The sequence below is a fragment of the Neopelma chrysocephalum genome, unplaced genomic scaffold (assembly GCF_003984885.1).
Source record: "Neopelma chrysocephalum unplaced genomic scaffold, ASM398488v2 Primary Assembly neopelma1_26, whole genome shotgun sequence".
NCBI classification, from domain to species: Eukaryota; Metazoa; Chordata; class Aves; order Passeriformes; family Pipridae; genus Neopelma; species Neopelma chrysocephalum.
Genome location: NW_020897695.1, coordinates 29,170,855 through 29,188,498, shown reverse-complemented (window position 1 = coordinate 29,188,498; position 17,644 = coordinate 29,170,855). Strand labels below are relative to the sequence as shown.

General features: G+C 38.5%; 1 protein-coding gene across 1 annotated transcript in view; it reads left to right on the top strand.

The window, feature by feature from the left end:
• The window catches only part of CDKAL1 (CDK5 regulatory subunit associated protein 1 like 1), a 412,746-nt gene that overhangs the window by 2,016 nt on the left and 393,086 nt on the right, over positions 1-17,644 (top strand). The window contains exons 3-4 of the mRNA XM_027676037.1: positions 916-1,082; positions 4,016-4,128. Of these exons, the coding sequence (XP_027531838.1) occupies positions 916-1,082; positions 4,016-4,128 (280 nt within the window). The remainder of the gene's footprint in view (positions 1-915; positions 1,083-4,015; positions 4,129-17,644) is intronic.

Genomic DNA, 17,644 nt, shown 5'->3' with positions numbered 1-17,644 from the left:
TAATACAATAACTTTTTATAGGCTCTTTTAGCAAATAACTTTTTTTTTCAGTTCCTGAAGACTAATCTGGATCTTGACATTTGCTGGGAGGATATATATGCATATTTATTTACTTCCTTGTGGAGAATATAATTAGATTCTAGTGATCTTTTAGTATATTATACTAGCCATATTATAAACTATTATTAGTTAGGTTTATATATTAGTTAGGTTTAACATCTTGTACGTGAAGATAGAAATTTTTATTTTGCTGTCCTAATGAATGAGGTAGTTCAGATGAAAGGCCTGTGGGATCAGGAATTCTAGAAGCAGTTTGGTTTGTTTTCAAAAAGACTGCGAAGACATATTGTCTTGAAGAAATACCATGCACCTGTTTTCAGCATAGAAATAAAAGAGCCAGAACAGCCTCTGAAGCAGGAGCTTAAATTCTGTATCTTTCATTCTTCTTCTGTGATGTGAGCGGAAGCACATCCGTCACATAACATGAAGTCATTATTTTATTATGATGCGGACATGATTAAAAGTGCTTGTGTCTTGGATATGTTGTGTCAGAGGAACTGAAGGGTTTTTGAATTAGAAGATGACAAGGTACAGATTATTTTAAAAAGACTCTAAAAATCTATATGGCTTGTGGCTTTGTCTTTGCCTGTGCTTGATGCCCCTAAAAATCTGTATGGCATTTGTGACTCTCCCTCCCTGCCTGTGTTTGAGGTATCAGGGGAAGAGGGCATCAGAAAGTACCTCTGCATAGTTGTTGGTCTTTATGTGCTCAGTATCCCTCATGTGTATGATATATTGCATGTATATGAGAAATATATCTGACTTTTATTTATGAGAACATATGCAGTAGATACTGGGCCTTGGGTTTGTATTCAAATGCTTGCTAATACCTGCCTTCTCTAACGCTTCTTGAAGATGCCTGCTGCCTGTGATTCAGTGCTTGAGGATATTGAAGACATCGTGTCAGCGGAAGATGTGAAACCACATGACCGACAGTTTGTGAGAAGGAATGTTTTTCCAAAAGTGCGAAAACGCAATTCACAAAAAAATGTTCAGACAGAAGATGATCCCCCAAGTGACAGGTAAAGTCTTACATCGACCCTATCTTGTTACTTTTCTTGCAGCTTGTATACACTGTCAGCTTCTAAAAGTAAGGTGGAAGTTCTCATTCTCTCATAAATCTGAACACAGGATAAAAATGAGTAAAATAGTCTTCATAAAATGTAGGGAAAATAAGTAATAAGTCCTAAGCAAATTTATTTTCTGAGGCAAATTTTCTGTAGAAATCAGTAATCACTGAGATGTTGACGGATGGAATAATCAGACTGGAAAAATGGTTTCTATTACACTTTTATATGTAAAAAAATTTCTGAAAAACTCTCTGCTTCATCTTAATTACCTAAGTAGAAGCTGAGCTCTTCAAATTGCAGTCCTGCAGTAGCCTTTTGGCATCTCTAATGAGAAATAAGAACAAAATCTTGGGAGCTGCAAAAGGGTTGAGGTTGGAAGGTCATCTTGTCCAAACCCCCTGCCCGAGCAGGGCCACCAAGAACCAGTTGGTCAGGACTGCTTTTTGGACTAGATAGTTTCTGAATATCTCCAGGGATGGAGATTCTGCAACCTCCCTGGTTAACTTGTGCCAGTTGCTGGTCTTTTTTAAAGTGAGAAATGTGTTTCCAGATGTTCAGAGGGAACTGCCTGTGTTTCAGTTTGTGCCTGTTGCCTCTAGTCCTGTCATTGTGCACCACTGAAAAGAATCTGACTCTGTCTTCTTTGCACTCCTCCTTTGGGTATTTATATACTTTGATGAGATCTCTCTGGGCCTTCTCCAGGCCGAATAGTCCCAGCACTCTCAGCCTTGCCTCATATGAGTCATGTTCCAGTTCCTTAATGATCTTTATGGCCCTTTGTTGGACTATCTCCAGTACATCCATATTTCTCTTGTGGATGCATCTCGTCAGTGCCCAGGGACTTACGCATGCCCAGTTTGCTGAAGTATTCCTGACCCAGTCCTCTTTAACAAAGGTTACATATTCCTCGCTTGTCTTTCATCCTGGTTTCTGGAACCTGGGATTTCGAGAGACTGTACTTTTTGTGTGTACATCCTGCAAGTGAAACGGTGAAACTTCTTTTGAACTTGCTCTTTTATTTCAGTGGAAATAGTATGCAATAACCATGGAATGTATCTTTGCATTTTTCCTACTTGTGATTCCCATCAGAATAGAATCAGCTTTCTGCTGCAGTGGAATTGATTAGAGTATAGGTCAGCTCATTTATTGATTCTAGTTTCTACTGCATTTCTGAGATCTGGATTATTTTTCCTCTTTCTTCCTCCATTAGTTTCAAGTTGGTGGATAAAATTTCCCTGTATGATAAAGATGAAAATAAAATAGGTATGGGAATTTAATTTCCTGTGGGGAAATTAAATTTTGTTTTTTCATTAGTGTTCAAAACGGATTTTATAAGCATAACAATGCATCTTTATCTGAATGCCCCTAAAAGTGCATTGGCCTCAGTCTGCCAGGAGTGTATGTACAGCTGAACTGGTGCTCTATAGATACTTCACACTAGCACTTCATGCACCGAAGTATTCAGGTACTATGAATCTAACAAGCTGTGTTTTAGTATTTTTGACCCAAGAAAGCACATTGAGCATGTGTTGTTCAGACAGTAGGAAGTCTAGATACACTGTGTTTACACTTAATGATCGTTAATGTTCCATCAACAAATTTCTATTTCTAGCTAAGGGAAGCATCTTTAAAAAAAAGAAGTGTGGAGGGGAAGGAAAAAAAAAATGTAGGCAGGGCGAAGCATTGTGTACTAGGATGTGTGGTGTTCTTGTACTGGCATCTTTAGCTGGCAGTTATCCCAGGAATTTCAGTGAGAGCTTCTTGCAGAACTTTTTTTTGATTCTTTAGGCATTGTGTGTGCTATCTCCAGGCTGCATGTCTGTCATGCTCCTTCTGTAACCCAGAAAGATCGGGATATGCGCTTTCAGATATTCGTGTGGCTGGTGGCCACTAAGTTAAGAATTTATAAAGCTGGCTTGTATGGAGGGAGCTACAGCCAGTGGGTGCCATAATATAAAAGGTTGCAGTTTAACTCTTCACGGTTTGTGTACTGGTGCTCTAATTTCAGTGCAGTTACTTGAAGGTTATTTGTTACAAGATAGGATAATTTTCAGAAAGTTGGGGGGTGTTGGGGTTTTGTGTTTTTTTTGTTGTTGTTTTTGTTTGCTCTTTGCTTATTTATGTGTTTTTGTTGGGGTTTTTGTTTTTGCTTTAACATAACTGCAGTGTAGCAAATCTCTTCTTGTCCTACAGCTCTTGTACCTTCTCCATTCTAAAAATCTTTTCAAACTGTTTTCCAGCTGCTTGTGGATTGACTCCACCACAAGGGAGAGAATTGGAAGAGTGAAAGTGAGAAAACTTGTGGGTTGAGATGAAGGCAGTTAAAGTGAAGGAAAGAGTAGGGAAAAACCCCAAGTGATGCAAAAGTGATCACTTGCCACCTCCCACAAGCAGACTGGTGCCCAGCCAGTGTCAGAACAATGGCTATTTTGGAAAGATCAAACCCGCAATTTTTATTACTGAGCATGACGCCATCTGGAATGAATTATCCTTTTGGTCAGCTATTCTGTTCATGTTCCTCCCGACCTGTTGTCCGTCTCCAACCCACTTATGGTGAGATGGAGCACAGTGGGAAACAAGCAAGGATAGTTCAACAATAGCTGAAACATAGGGGTGTTACCAACACTGCTTTGGTCACAGACACCAAACGCAGCACTATACAGGTTGCTCTGAAGAAAGCTGATTCTATCCCAGCAAGACCTAATACCCATTACACTAAAATCACATAATAATAGTGTTTTTCCTCAAGCTGTTTTGGAGTTGTTACTGTTTGTGTTGCATATTTTATATTTGAAGAATTACAGTTCGCTGAATCTGTTCAGTGGGCTTAAAGGGAAGCTTGTTCATCTTTTAACTTGCCTTTTTCATTCATTTTTTCTAAACAGCATTATTCCTGGTGTTCAGAAAATCTGGATTCGTACATGGGGATGTTCTCACAATAACTCGGATGGTGAATATATGGCTGGACAGCTGGCTGCATATGGATACAAAATTACAGGTAATGATATGACTTGAGTAATTCAGTTTTTCTGGGGTGAATGTTCAGAGCTGTCAAACTGACATCAAATGTTCTTAGTCTTAATTACAGTTTTGAAACATCCCCTTCTGATCCCTTTCTGATTTGAAGGTGCAGAGGTAAAGTGTTTTCCTGGCATTAAACAGAACGATTACAAGATGAGTGCTTTCAGAATGGTTAGATTATCTTGACAGGGCAGACATCTAATAGGTGTCATGCAGTGCCTTTTTTTGGGCATTTTGCTTGCTAACTGAATTGAAAAATTTTCATAAGAGTGGAAGGGAAATATATTAATTCTTGCTTTTTTAACTGCAAGTGGTGGAACCCAAGGGGAAGAGAGAGAAAGGTAATATGTTGTCACTTGATGAAGTGTGAGTTTGGTGCTGGAGCAGAGATGAACTACTCCAGATGAATGATCTTTTGTTTCAGGAGAGATGATCTGTAGGATGGAGGTGGGATGATACAGGTTCCAAAGAGCTGAAAATGCTATTTCTCCTTTCCTTCCAAGTACTTAAAAACACTCTTCATAATTTTGTTCTACCTTCCCAGTCCTAAAAAAACCCCCAAACTTATGATTGTGCTGACCACATTTCATCTCCTTAATGCAAATGTGTTGACATAAAAGTTGAAAAGTTAGATTAATGTTGTATTTCAATAGCTAAGTATTTATCTGAATTTTTTGGCCTAGCTTATGCCTAGCTAAAACAGAAATAAATTTTAGTCATTAATGCAAGTTCAGGTCTGTCTTGCATTTAAACTTGCATCTGGCTTGTACTGAAAGACTGCAGAGTTGTCTGTCCTGACATTTTTCTAAAAGTATTTTACTCCTGACTTCACAAAATGGTTGTTTCTTTTCTTGAATATCTTATGATACCGTTAAGCAGTTGCATCTCGTTTTCCTTTATTGTGGTTGATCTTTCTGCATTTGTGTAAGTAAAAATTAGATACTGAATTATTCAACTGCCTGAACCATCTTATGGAACCCAGGTGATTCTTAAATTATTAGTGCAACTCTGGAGTAGGTGTGCTCTTTCCACAGACAAATGGAGTGCTGGTCTAAAAAGTCTTATTTGTGACAGCTGTTTGTGTGAGATTACAAATGAGTTGTCACTTTGCCTTGTTATGGCTTTCTTAAATTTAACTTCTCTTTACCTGAATTTTTCTAATGCATATTGTTCCAGAAGCTAATTCTGGCTTGTCAGGATTTTGATGGCTTTCCTGTGCTTTTGGAATTTTATTGGGAGAAATGTAGGAAAGATGGAGTGCAGTGAAGAAATGAACTACCTTAAATTTCTGATACCTTATCTTTTTAGAAAATTAGTGTTCATAACTTTCGAGTAGAAGTCTACATCTAGAATTTGAAACTGAGAACTAAAAATTGAATAAAAGTTGCAATTGCAGGGACAGGAATACCTACAGAGTAATTTTGGTAGTTGTATATGAAATCAACTTCTAATTTTGGGTCATTATTAAACTGAAGTTTTGATTTAGTTAATTTCTGTGTATGTATATACATATATTTAATCCAACAAATCCCAGTGTTAGGTGATAGGCAGAAATTACTCAGTGTGGTTTCTTCTTTTTGAAATGAGGTAACTTCTTTTTAAGCTGATATTATTTAAGGTCCTCTGAAAATTTCCTTTTTGTTCAATGGAACAAAAATATTGGCTACAAATTCTGGCTAAAGTAAATTTTTACAAACCCATCTATTGAGCTTTCTCTTTAATAGGTGGTTAATGAAGCTGGAACTGAGTGCAAGTGTAGCAACTGTGCCAGAAACTGAGGTGGAAACCAGTGCTATGGTTCAGAGGGACCTTAATAGACTAGAAAAAGGGGTAATGGAAGCCATATGACATTTAACAAAAGCAAATGCAAAGTCCTAGGGTTGGCAAACTCCAGCTAGTGTTAAGGGTGAGTGTGGGCAGACTGACTAGAAAGCAACTTCACAGAAGAAGATTTTGGGATTCAGGTAGACAAGAAATGAACATGAGTCAGCAGTGAAGTCTTGTAGCAAAGAAGGCAAACTTCATCCTGGGCTGTGTTAGCAAGAGTGCAGCCAGCAGGTCTGGGAAAATGATCCTTCTTCTTTGTGTAGTACTTGTGAGATGGTGTTTGGAATGCTGTGTCCAGTAATCCAGCTTTGGTCCTTTTTCGGACTCCACAGGAAAAGACAAAGGTTGGTGTAATGGAGTGAGTCCAGTGGAGAGCCAAGATGGTTTGGGAGCACACAATGTATGAGAAGAGATTGGGAAGACTGGGTTTCTTCAGCTTTAAGAAGAGAAGGCTCATGGAAGATTCTAGTTGCAGACAGCAATGTCCAATAGGACGGTACAGAGAAAATGGAGTCAGTTGCTTCTGAAAGGTGTGCAGTCAGACAACAGAGTCTTGTGCTTGACAAAATAGCAGTTCCGATTTTTAGCATCCAGTGCATAAGTTATCGCTCATGCTTTCCATTTTTGATTTTTATTTAGAGGAAATGCCAATGTAGAAATTTTCTCAATATTTCTCAAATATCTCTTGTAAATCTCTTCTTAAGAAAGCATTTTTTTTTTATAGTAGGTCATCTGGGAAGTTCAGATAGAATGTTAAGTAGGGATTTAATCTCTTTGTTCTATACAGTGAATTAGTTACTCAGTAATAGTAACTATTGGTTGAAGTAATCCAAATTTCAAACATTTCTTGACATTAATCTTAATATTGTTTAAAGTATGGAGGACAAGAAAAAAAATGTTTTGCAAGAACTATTTTCTAAATCAATGCCTGTCTCTGTTGCTAGAATCTGTTGTTACAATATCTTGGACAGCTATTACTTAAATAATAGTGTTTGGATTAGTCTGTTTCCTACATGTTCCTAAGCTTTTGAGTCAACAGTTACTGAAAAGGTGATGGAATAAAGTCCTGGTTTTAGGGAATGAGATGTGAGCTTTACTTGCAATTATTGCTCCATTATAAATGAAATGGTCAAGCACTGTTTCTAGTGTCTTCTGTCTAATTGTAAGATTGAAAAAAAAATAGAAGGAAGAAAAGCAGCATCAGACAGTTTCTTATTGGTAACTAGAAGTTGTAACAGTGCAACCTGCCTTATAAGTTGACTTACCTGAAAGTGAACATTGATATAATGTCCTCCTGGCTTTTCATGTGTTTTAAAAATGTTCTTTCTGTACAAGCAGCCTGTGTTGCTTTCAGGAGTGTCTATATCCAAAGGTGAAGGCTGAGGGCTGTGCTACAGTTTTTCACACCAAAGGCTACCTTTGTCTGGGGAGAGAGTGGTGTATGAATCAACAACATCCAGGTATTGCAGAACAGCAATGATGATTAAAAGTCATGGACTGCATCATCTTAAAAATAGGTAAAGGGAAACCAGAAGAGCCAAACCTATTTTTGTATCTGCTCTTACAAGGTGAAGGTAGGCAGCATTTTGAACAAATTTCGCATACCATCCTGTGAGAACACAAAGGTCTTTTGTGAGTCTGAGCCACACAGAAATGTGTGACCAGCTGCTATCAGTGAAGGGCTGTACCATGGGTACTTGTTCATATTCTGAAAACTCTACAGCTGACGGTAGCTTTACTGGTTCTAAAACTGGTTTTGGTTTCTTGGCAGCTTGACTTGCAGTATAGTTTAGATATGCCTGCAAACCTACTGGAATGTTCCCTTTGAGATACGCCCTGGAGGAAGAAACTCTCATGGTACAGACAAGTAATGCCTCCTGTGAAAAACAGGAAGTGGGCGAACTGGGAGCTTTCAAATATTGTGACCCAGATTTTTGTCTGGAAGGGAGTTCAGTACGTGTGCCACTTATAGTACTTTCTCTCTGAAAAGTGAAACTGAACATGTGTAGTCAGACATAGAAGACATTGGCTTCTGAAGCAAGTAGTTGTATTAGCATATGTTGACACTGGTAGGTTTCTGGTTCTGTGGAATTGATGGGTTTTGGTCCAGCCTTGAATGCATTTTGATGGATCAAGCTGTTATGTGTGCTTGTTGTTTTGTAGGTGATTGCTTCTGGCTTGAGGCTGTTCAGGTCCAAAGCATTTCCTCCTTGGTCATTGTAAAACATGCTGGGGGCAGAAAAGGCATTGCTAATGACTTAGTGTTCATTCTTCTGATATTTCTAACTTTTTCTTTTATGAGGAGGAAGCAAAAACTGTTATTAAACATTCAGCAAAGCTAAACCAGTAACAGCTTATCTGCACTACACTTCTGTGGTTTTTTAGAAATAAATGCTAGCACAGAACTTTTTCCTCCTGCAGCATGGGATTCTGGAAGCAAGAAGGGGTGTATTTGTTGTGTTGCTAATTCAGTTGTCTTGGTTTTGATTTAGTACCTGGAAACTAGGTTATATTATAGACCCTTAGCTTTACTTGTGCAGTTTTAGACTGCACAAGTCTTCGGTCAGGCTTCCTTTTTACTGTCTCAGGACTTTTTTTTTTTGTGAGGTTGTTGGATGGAAAGATGCTGTATAGAGGTCACTCCATTATTGTGATTATGGTATTTGTTGGCAGGACTTGTATCAGTGAGATTTGCCAATTGCTATTGAAGCGTAGTGTTTATAGTCCAAGTTATGTGTCTTACAGCTCTGTAATTCCCTGTGCAGAGAATTTATGTATTTCTCTAAAGCAAATATCAAATAATATTTTGAAACATTGCTTAAGAAATTATCTGAGGCTTTTTACCCCTTCTGCTTTTTAATTTTCTAAACACTTGTCAGTTTTGTTTACCAGTGGATATAGCTGAGGTATCCTTAAGACTGTCCATCTGCTTAAACAGCACGTTTGAGTAGAAGAAAGAAGGAAGAAGACAAGGAAGAACAAATGCTTTTGATCTACTTAAGACCTCATGTTGAAAAGAAGACAGATGTAGAAGGGAACAGTTTGCTGTGGAAAAGCAGATGAGGTGCTACAATCTAACATGGACTTTGGTGTTCACCGGCATTGTCTAGTGTTCATTGTGTTGCATAAACCCTGCTTGCTTAGGCTTTGGCCATTCCCATACAGACATAGCAAAGCATGCTGCAGCATGCATTTTATTCATCCAAGTGGAAAATAAAGAAAATTACTAAGACTGTACAGGTATTGATTCATGGGCTGTGAATCACTTCAGAATCTGGTGCTTTGTTGTAAGTGTTATTATAAAAGTACTTTTCTACTGCACAATGAAATTTTAATGATTTTAGATTTTGATTTATTTTATTGTCTTAAAGTAGAGATCTCTAAAATAGTTTACTGTACTATTAAAATAAGCTTTCTGCAGCTTGCATACTGGTTGATGAAGTATTTTGGCTAAGATTTCTGCTGATGTCTAGTGTATGCTTTTACTTGCTCAGAATCAGCAGTTGGTCTTTACATTTTTTGCTCTCCACCCTGCTGATCACGCTCATGTGTTCTTTCTTAGGTATAATGTAAAACATTAGTGATTATTGTGTAATTTTTGGGGTGAGCCATCCTCATTGTGAAGTATTTTTAATGTTCTTTTTTTAAATTAAAAAGAATCTTTATTACGTGCTCGTTAAATGCCTTATCAATCAGAATTCAAGTTTAGCTCTTTTGTTTGGATTTGTACTTTTCAAATGGTTGTGAGTGCAGAGCCAATTTAGAAAAAAAGAGTTTTTACAGCTGTTTTTGAGGGACAGGATGTCTGTGGTGTGTGTTTAAATACACAAAATACAACACCCCACTACTTTTCTGGTGATGAGAGGTCTTTCTGTTTTCTGTGACAGCACTGCAGTCATGAAACTGTCCTCTGAAGCAGCTGAGCAATGGAGGAAAGTGAACAGAGGCATAAATGCTGCAGTGTTTTGTACCCCCACTGAAGAATTCTCCTGTTGTCTATAACTTGTAGAGTCACAATCCTGTATGGTTTTTGCATTGCTTAATAACCTTACCTGCAACAGATTTCTCTTTCAGATTCAAGCTGACTCGTTATCTGGATATAAAAGCTTTTGGATGTTGATACGGAGAGAGGCAGTAAAGTAACTTGTTTCTGTACCTGTTGCCTTAAGATAATTGCCTTACCAGCAATATGGATTCCTGCTCTCAGAAGATCTGAGTTGCTGCTTGTCACAAGTTTGCTTTGTGTATTGATTCTTGGTATTCAGGCTTGAAAACCCTGCTCAGTTGTGCACAGCCAATGAATGCTTGGGGTATGGGTGGGGAGGTTTTCATCTGAAACTTTTGTGGTGAAATGGCTTAGGAAGATGAGAAGAGAGGGTGAAATGGGACATAGGGGGGAAGACAGCAGATGATATTCATGGAATATAGCAGATGGAGTTGCACAACTGGAGACGATCAAGGTTTCACAGTTCTTTGGAGGAATACAGGTATTCCCAGTGAAGCTGAAGTGTCCTATAAGGCAGTGAGTGGGATGATGAGTCTGGAAATGGTTGTGGTGCTTTCTTGCAGCGTAGAGTTGGTGCAATACCATGCTATGACTCATCTGCAGCAGTGCATGTTCCCCAGGTCTTGGTAAACTAACATATAATTGTGGTTTTTGGCAGCTTTGTATTACTGCTCCAGTGTTCCCGGTAAAACTTCCTAACCCGTGTGTGGCTAGACTTCTCTTACATATCACTGCTGACTTGTAGCACAGTGCAAGATATACAACCTCTTTGCGGCGAGTTTTTCCTACATCAGCTTCCTCGGCATCAGCTTCTTATTCCTGTTGGGCAACTTTCTGTTAAGTGGGGTATCCAGCTTTGAGGATGTTGTCTCCAGTACCAGACAGAACTCCTAGTTCTCAAACTGGGAAATGTTTCCCCTGTTCATGGGAGAATTGGATAAGAACTAATGTGTGTTTTCTCCTCATAATGACATCCTGTATCACTGCCCTTAGAGCTTGATATGACAAGTGTGTACTATTTTCTTTATCCTGGTTAAAATCACCTATTTTATAATTCATCTATGAATGTTTTTTTTTTTCTTGTGGTATTTTAATTTCTCAATTGCAGGGCTGGCAGCTGAAACTTGGGAGCAGGCTGGAGAGGCCAAATAAATCCTTTGTGTACAGTATCTTCAGAGACACTTGTAGAGAGCCTGCCGGGTAAATTTAAGCATGTTTAGAATTAGTTCTAGTGATGCAGCGTTGGCTGCATGCTCTAGTGGTTGTGTAATGGGGTTTAGTTCTGGCAATGCTGAACTTCATGTAATTCAGAAGAATGACTTTGAAAAGGATTGAACCATTAAGGGTAAATTTCAACTTCTGGTAACATATATCCTCCTATCTGGAATGTGCCCCTGTAGTAAATGAAGCATAAATAGCAGTGATGAAGTGAGTTGCAACATAGACATACACGTGATGGGGAGCTTTGTGGGGCACTCAATGGAGAGGTTAGTTTCACATGTCTCATGGTTCTTTGGGCTTATGGAAAATTTGTAGAAGATTTATGAAAACTAATGGGAGAACAGACCATTTTTTTAATAACCTGAAGAGATTTCTTTGACCATGTACTCCTCAGAGGTAGGACCAAGATTATATTTTGATCAGGAACATTTGTAGGGGCATCTGAAAGACTTGTTGCCCTGCGTGATTGGAGAATAGTGGCGGGAGGGTTAATGTTTACTGTAGGTTCTTGATATAATTTGGCTACAGTTTCATTTGCTGGTAAGGATGTAGTTTAGCGGCAGTTCCTTGGTTTTGAGAAACTGCGGATGAGGATGGAGTTCTCTGAACTTGATATGGTCACAGCTTTGCATTACGATGCTTTTAATTTATTTTGGGAATGCTTTTTGCCCAAGTGCAGTGTGGGTGCCTCCACGTGTAGTTGCTGCTTGCTGTATGTTACTCCACAGAGGAAAGGCAAGCCCCAGTGAGTTGCTTTCCAGCTTGTTGCTTGTAAGAATTGTCAGTGTAGCACAATTGAACTTGATCTGTACTGTGTCTCCAAATACAGAACATTAACCTGTATTGTTCTATCTCTGTTAGGCCTGAGGGCATGCTAAGAGAAAAGACTGCCATGTGATTATGGAGTCTGGCTGGAGACAGCAGAAATTCACTAAACAGATAAGCGACAGAAATTGGTTTTGGTGCTTTTCCTCATTGATGGAAACAAATTAAGTCCATTTTTTCTCTCTCTTTTATTTATTTTTTTTCCCCGCCTGCTAGACCTGAGTGTAATTGTTATTTCCTTCTTCATGGCCATTTTGGGTTATGTTCGTGTAAGCCTGGTAAGTGCTTCTGTGGCTCCCAGGTGTTAAAACAGGTCCTGTTGCTGAGTGAACAAGTAATGAAGCATGTAGCAATTTCTTATCTCTTCCAGAGTCCCATCTCATCCTTGGAGTGTATCTCAGGTCATCTGTGCTTTTAATTTATGCCTTTTTCCTCTTTTTTTTTTTTTTTTTTTAAATGATACAGCATCGTGTCTCCCCAGACCTGGTTGGCATGAGCAAGTTCAGATGTTACCCTTCTGGTTTCTTTCTATCAAAATATCTTACAGTAGTCACACACACACAGTCGGTAATGCACGAAATAGTTTAGACGGGTAGCTTTTTCAGCTGAAGAGAGTTTAAAGCGCGTGGGCTGGGCAGAGCCCTTGGGCGCGGTGGTGCCGTACCGGGAGGAACCGAGAGGGGGCAGCAGTGGATAAGGAGTGCCGCGATGGGCCGCGCTCCTGCTTTCCATCGGCCGGGAGGGCACTGAAGCTCCCCATTCTTTCTGGGCTGTATGAACGACTGAATTTAGGGATGCTGGAGCAGTAGTCAAATTTGAAGTGCAGTCATGTGCATTCAGCTGAACCGGCTTTAAATTATTTGCTGTCATTCCGATCTTATGTCAATTTAGTTGCTGAGTGCTGTTGAGTATTAAGAAGGTCTGTGTTTCATAGATCTATTTTGTCTCAGTTACCACTCTGTAGTTTAAGTTATTTTTTGTATTAGACTCATCAGTTCCCCTTCCAGAGAATCTGTGTTGAGGATTGGAGATTCATGAAGTGTAATTGCTAAATTCACCTTTTTTAAGAATTATTCCATTTGGAAGCACCTTTCTGCTTTATTTTTGTTGGTCTGGGGACGTTACTTTACTTTTATATAAGACTTTCTCTCTGAAATGTTATTTGAGGGTTTTGCTTATAGTGATTGATGTGATCATTAAGGAATGATTGAAAAATTTGTTTAATTTTAATAATCTTAGTACACTCTTACAGTGTGTATTACATCAAGACACTAAAAATGGTGAGGATGACTGAATGAATACTAGTTGTTGAAATGCATAACAACAGCGTAAGTAAAACCGTGAGTGTAAAGGCAGATAGTGTTCAGGTTGGATGTTGGTAATTAATTGTTACAGCTTGTTAAGGCTAGTATTTCAGTTATATGGTAGTTGTTGTAGTAAGTGCAGTGCTATCCTAAGGTTCAAAAACTAGGTTTTTACTTTGTCCAAGCACATTCTGAACAATATGAAGAATCTGATTTAATGTGTTTTGTGAGGGAAAGTGCTACTTGCTGTGGATTAACATCCTGAGTTGAATGTGGTGTCTAGCCTACGTAATGAGTTTGTAAATTTCGTGTGATTAACTTCAGGGTTTGTGCAAATACTTTTTTTAAAATTTGCTTTGGTTGAGTGTATATAGTTTTCTTGAGCTTATCTTCAGGAACTTCTGCATTGTATAAATTTTTGGGGTTTTTCAGCTAAATTTTTTTTTAATTTAGTTTTGTAAAATCTTTTATTGTGAATAATGTTTGAAATAGTTGAGATAAGCAAGTTGTCAAAGGGCAGTCTGTCCCATGTATGTGTTGGGAGCAGGAAAGCTGTGTGCACCAGGAAGCACCTGAGTTTGCAGGGAAGGAGCTCTGTATTAGTGGAATGGCATTGTTGCTGTAGTCTTAGGCAAAGCTGGAGCAGACTCCCATGGTGCTTGTATCCTCCTGGTGGAGATTATGGCATAACCACCGGATATTCAGTCCTGCTCTTCTCTAGCATTGCTGTGCTTGAAAGCCTATTTTGAAATTAAGCAAGTTATGCACAAGCTCTTAATGTTTCACAGAAACTGAGTAATTATTTGGTCACATAAATACTATAGACAGAGATCTCTTTCACCCTGAGAAAAGTGATGAGCTGCTCTGCCTCTCAAAGGTGCAGAGAAATGGCTTTATTGCATCATAAAACTCTGTTAGAATGTTTTATATTTTCATAACCTATTTTTGCAGTTCATAGGAAACTTTAGCCTCATCTAGCCAGTTTCTATGGTTTTTGTGCTCTTTTCAACCACTTTGGGAAAGTGGGATAGCTGTTGTGGCCCAACAGCGTAGCACCTGTGGGGACCTTAAGCTAACTTAGCTGATGCAGCCTTTACAACACTCGTGCTTAGCCAGGGTACGATGTGCATGCAGAAATGCACATCCATGAATTTTGTATTCACTTCCGTGAATCCTGTAGCTTTTGTGTGCTACCATTTGGAGTTAGCAGATTAAGTGTTGGGGCTGAGGAACAGGCCCAACAGAAGACATTAGCATTTGTCTTGTGTCTCAAATCCCTGGCTTTGGAATTTGCTTACAGAAAGAAGCTAAGCAGAAACTTTGTCTTGGATAACTATAAATAGGATTTGAGTTAATCGTGCCAAAAGTGAATTGCTGTTGATTGGTACAAGACACTGGTGTATAGAGAAGTGATTTTTTTGGCTTGCATTTTAATAAAAGACAGAACACTTGGCTGCTGATTTTATTAGGCGTTTTGGACCCTTAGTTTTTGTTGGCTGGGCTTTAAGGGTAAAAGTGTGCTTGTTAGTAATTGATTCCCTAAGTGATAGTTGACTTTTGAAATTCTGTTGTTTGTTCATTGGTTGCCACTTTTCTGCTTGTCTTTATCATGCTTTGAAAAATTTACTTACCATTGGAAATGTTAATTTTCTTTTGTGAATGTAAAGATGTAGACCATCAGACGATGGTAAATTTGCGCATCCAGTATTTATTTAAACAGAACTTTTAGTCTTATAATTATTAGTGATGGAAGGAGAATATCAACTGAATATGCTTTAGAAGTCTACTAACCAGAAAATTTTAAAAAAAAATAAGTTTAACTGTGACACAGTCACCTATATATATTGCTGATGGTTCCAAATATTCTTTGTAACATTACAGTAGAATAGGAGAAACACGACTTGAATTTTTTGTTTAAAGGAGAACAATCTCATTGTTAAAGGGTCTTTTTGTTTGCTTGTCTTGTTTTTGATAGAACCCCAAACTCGAGGAAACCTGAGAGAGGGAGGAAAAGTTACTCCACAAACTGTTTTGCCATGACGCTTGTGTCTTTTTGTAAAAAAATGGCTTGTTGGAAAACTTACATGTTCGGAATTGTCTTTGCATCTATCCATGATTTTCCAAATACAAACATGGTAGAGCAGGAAAAACAGCATCTTCTGTAGGTGACTGCCAGTTCACTTATGGGTGTAGCTTTTCAATGCTGTCAGTGGTTCCTCGCTTTACTGAGGCAGAACTGCATTTAAATGGAGGGGTCTGTGAACTTTGCCTCTGCTCTTCAGTGAGCTGGGGAGAAATTCCCGTAGTTTATCAGCACCTCATTGTGATGCTGCTCACCTGCTGCAGGCAAAATGGCAGCCAGGTGCAGGAGTTTAGTTCTGCAGTGTAAACTGATGCAGAGGAGGATTGGGAGAGGAATTTTAAGTAAGATCGTTTTCCCTGACCACCTGCAGGGAGTAGGCTCTGAGTTGGTGTTCATGACTGGCGGAGCCCCCTCTTAGACTGCTGCAGTCTGTCATAGGTCACAGGCCAAAAGCCACCTGTGTGGTGAACTCCTTCCCAGGGCTGGGCCATTCGCTGGCATTAGTTTTAGCTGGTTGTTGTAAACCTCCAGTGATGGAGAATTCATAACCCCTTTTGGATGATTAACTACCTTTCTGGTTGAAAAGTGTGTGACCTATATCCTTTAGCTCAGTTCAAGCCTGTGTTTTCTTTAGTGGGTATGGAGAACATCTGATTCTTTTCTTCTGCATAGCAACCTTTCACATATTTGAATGCTGTTATGCCTTCTCCCTATAGGCATCTTGTGTTTAGGCTAAATAAATGTAATTCCTAAAAGCTTCTCTCATAGGTCATGTTCTCTAGAGCTCTGACCTTTCTTGTTCCACTCCTCTGGACATTACCCAGTTTATTTGCATCAATCTTCAAGTGCCCTAGTCTGTTTATCTAATGTGTACAATTTTGATAAATGGGTATTAGGTAGATTTTTTTGTTGCCTTATTCAAACTATTGTTTATGAAACTTTCAAATTTAGATCCCAGGACAGCTGAAATCTGGATCAAAGTCTATTAGAAAATAACTCTATCATAATCGGCTTCAATTTAAAAAAAAAAAAAGGGAAATACTGAAATACACTTACATAGAAAAATACTTATGGGAGATAGTTTTTAGAATAAAACTGTTGAAGATGAGGAAGTTAAAGTTGGTGCTAGCTTGTATGCTATCTTGGTCAGAAGAGCTTGCTTCTCCGCTTCCCTTTTTTCATGTGTCTGAACTGAATGCCACTAATTTATAGAGCTTCACAAGTTTGTTTTTTTTTTAAGGATTGGCTTTCATGGCTCATTTGGGGACACTGATGTTATTCATAAAGCAGTATTCTAATTGTTTTTTGTAATAGAAACTCTGAATTGCTAAGCCAAAGATTGTCATCACACTTCTGTTATTTGCTTTTATTTTTCCCTCACTGCAGTTTCAAAAATACTCTGGAACCTTTTGTTTTATTTTTTGGCCATTTTAGTCTAAACCTATACTACATCCTTGGTTTGATTTACTGCAAATTTTTGTAAGTGTCTATGCATATGCATTGAGACACTGAGAAATAAAGAGGGCAGAGCATTACCAGGACTGAGTGTGCAAGAGATGGCTTGTCTTTCATTTAGCACTATGGCTTCCTTACACTGAGATAAAGTATGTGCTTGTGAAACTGGAGCTTTAGACTTGGAATGCTTTGTTTTAGTGTTTTGTGCCATGATTGATTTCTGCAGGTATTTTGTGCAACTTGATCTGGTAAAGAATCCATCTTGATGCCAATCTTTGGGGCCTTAAATTGTCCTTCCTCCACCCAGTATGTTAGAAAACCTGAATTTATCGGCGTATGTAACTTGAGATGTTTCAATAGTTTTAGTCATGACAAGCAGAGAAATCTTGGCCACATAAAATTAATGAAGATAGCACTTCGGAGAAACATTAGGTCAAAATTTAATTTTAATATCAAACTTAGAGTAAGAGCTACACAGGAGGACATTATAAACAGAGTTCTTTTAATGCTGACATGGCTTTTTCAGATCAATTTTGGAAAGGTTTTTTTGCAGAAGTAATAAGCTATCAAAGAAAGATATTTTAAACACCTTCTCGTCCTCTGTTATGAGGCTAGAGTTTAGGTCAGTGGGAAGAGAATTGTAGCCGTTGGCATGAAGTAAAGTTTCTGTAAAGTTTTTGTAAACGATCTGTAAAGTTTCAGCTTTAGGTTTGCTTATGGGAATCGTACGGGTCACTTCACTGGTTTCTTTGAGTTTGTTTAAATGAGAATT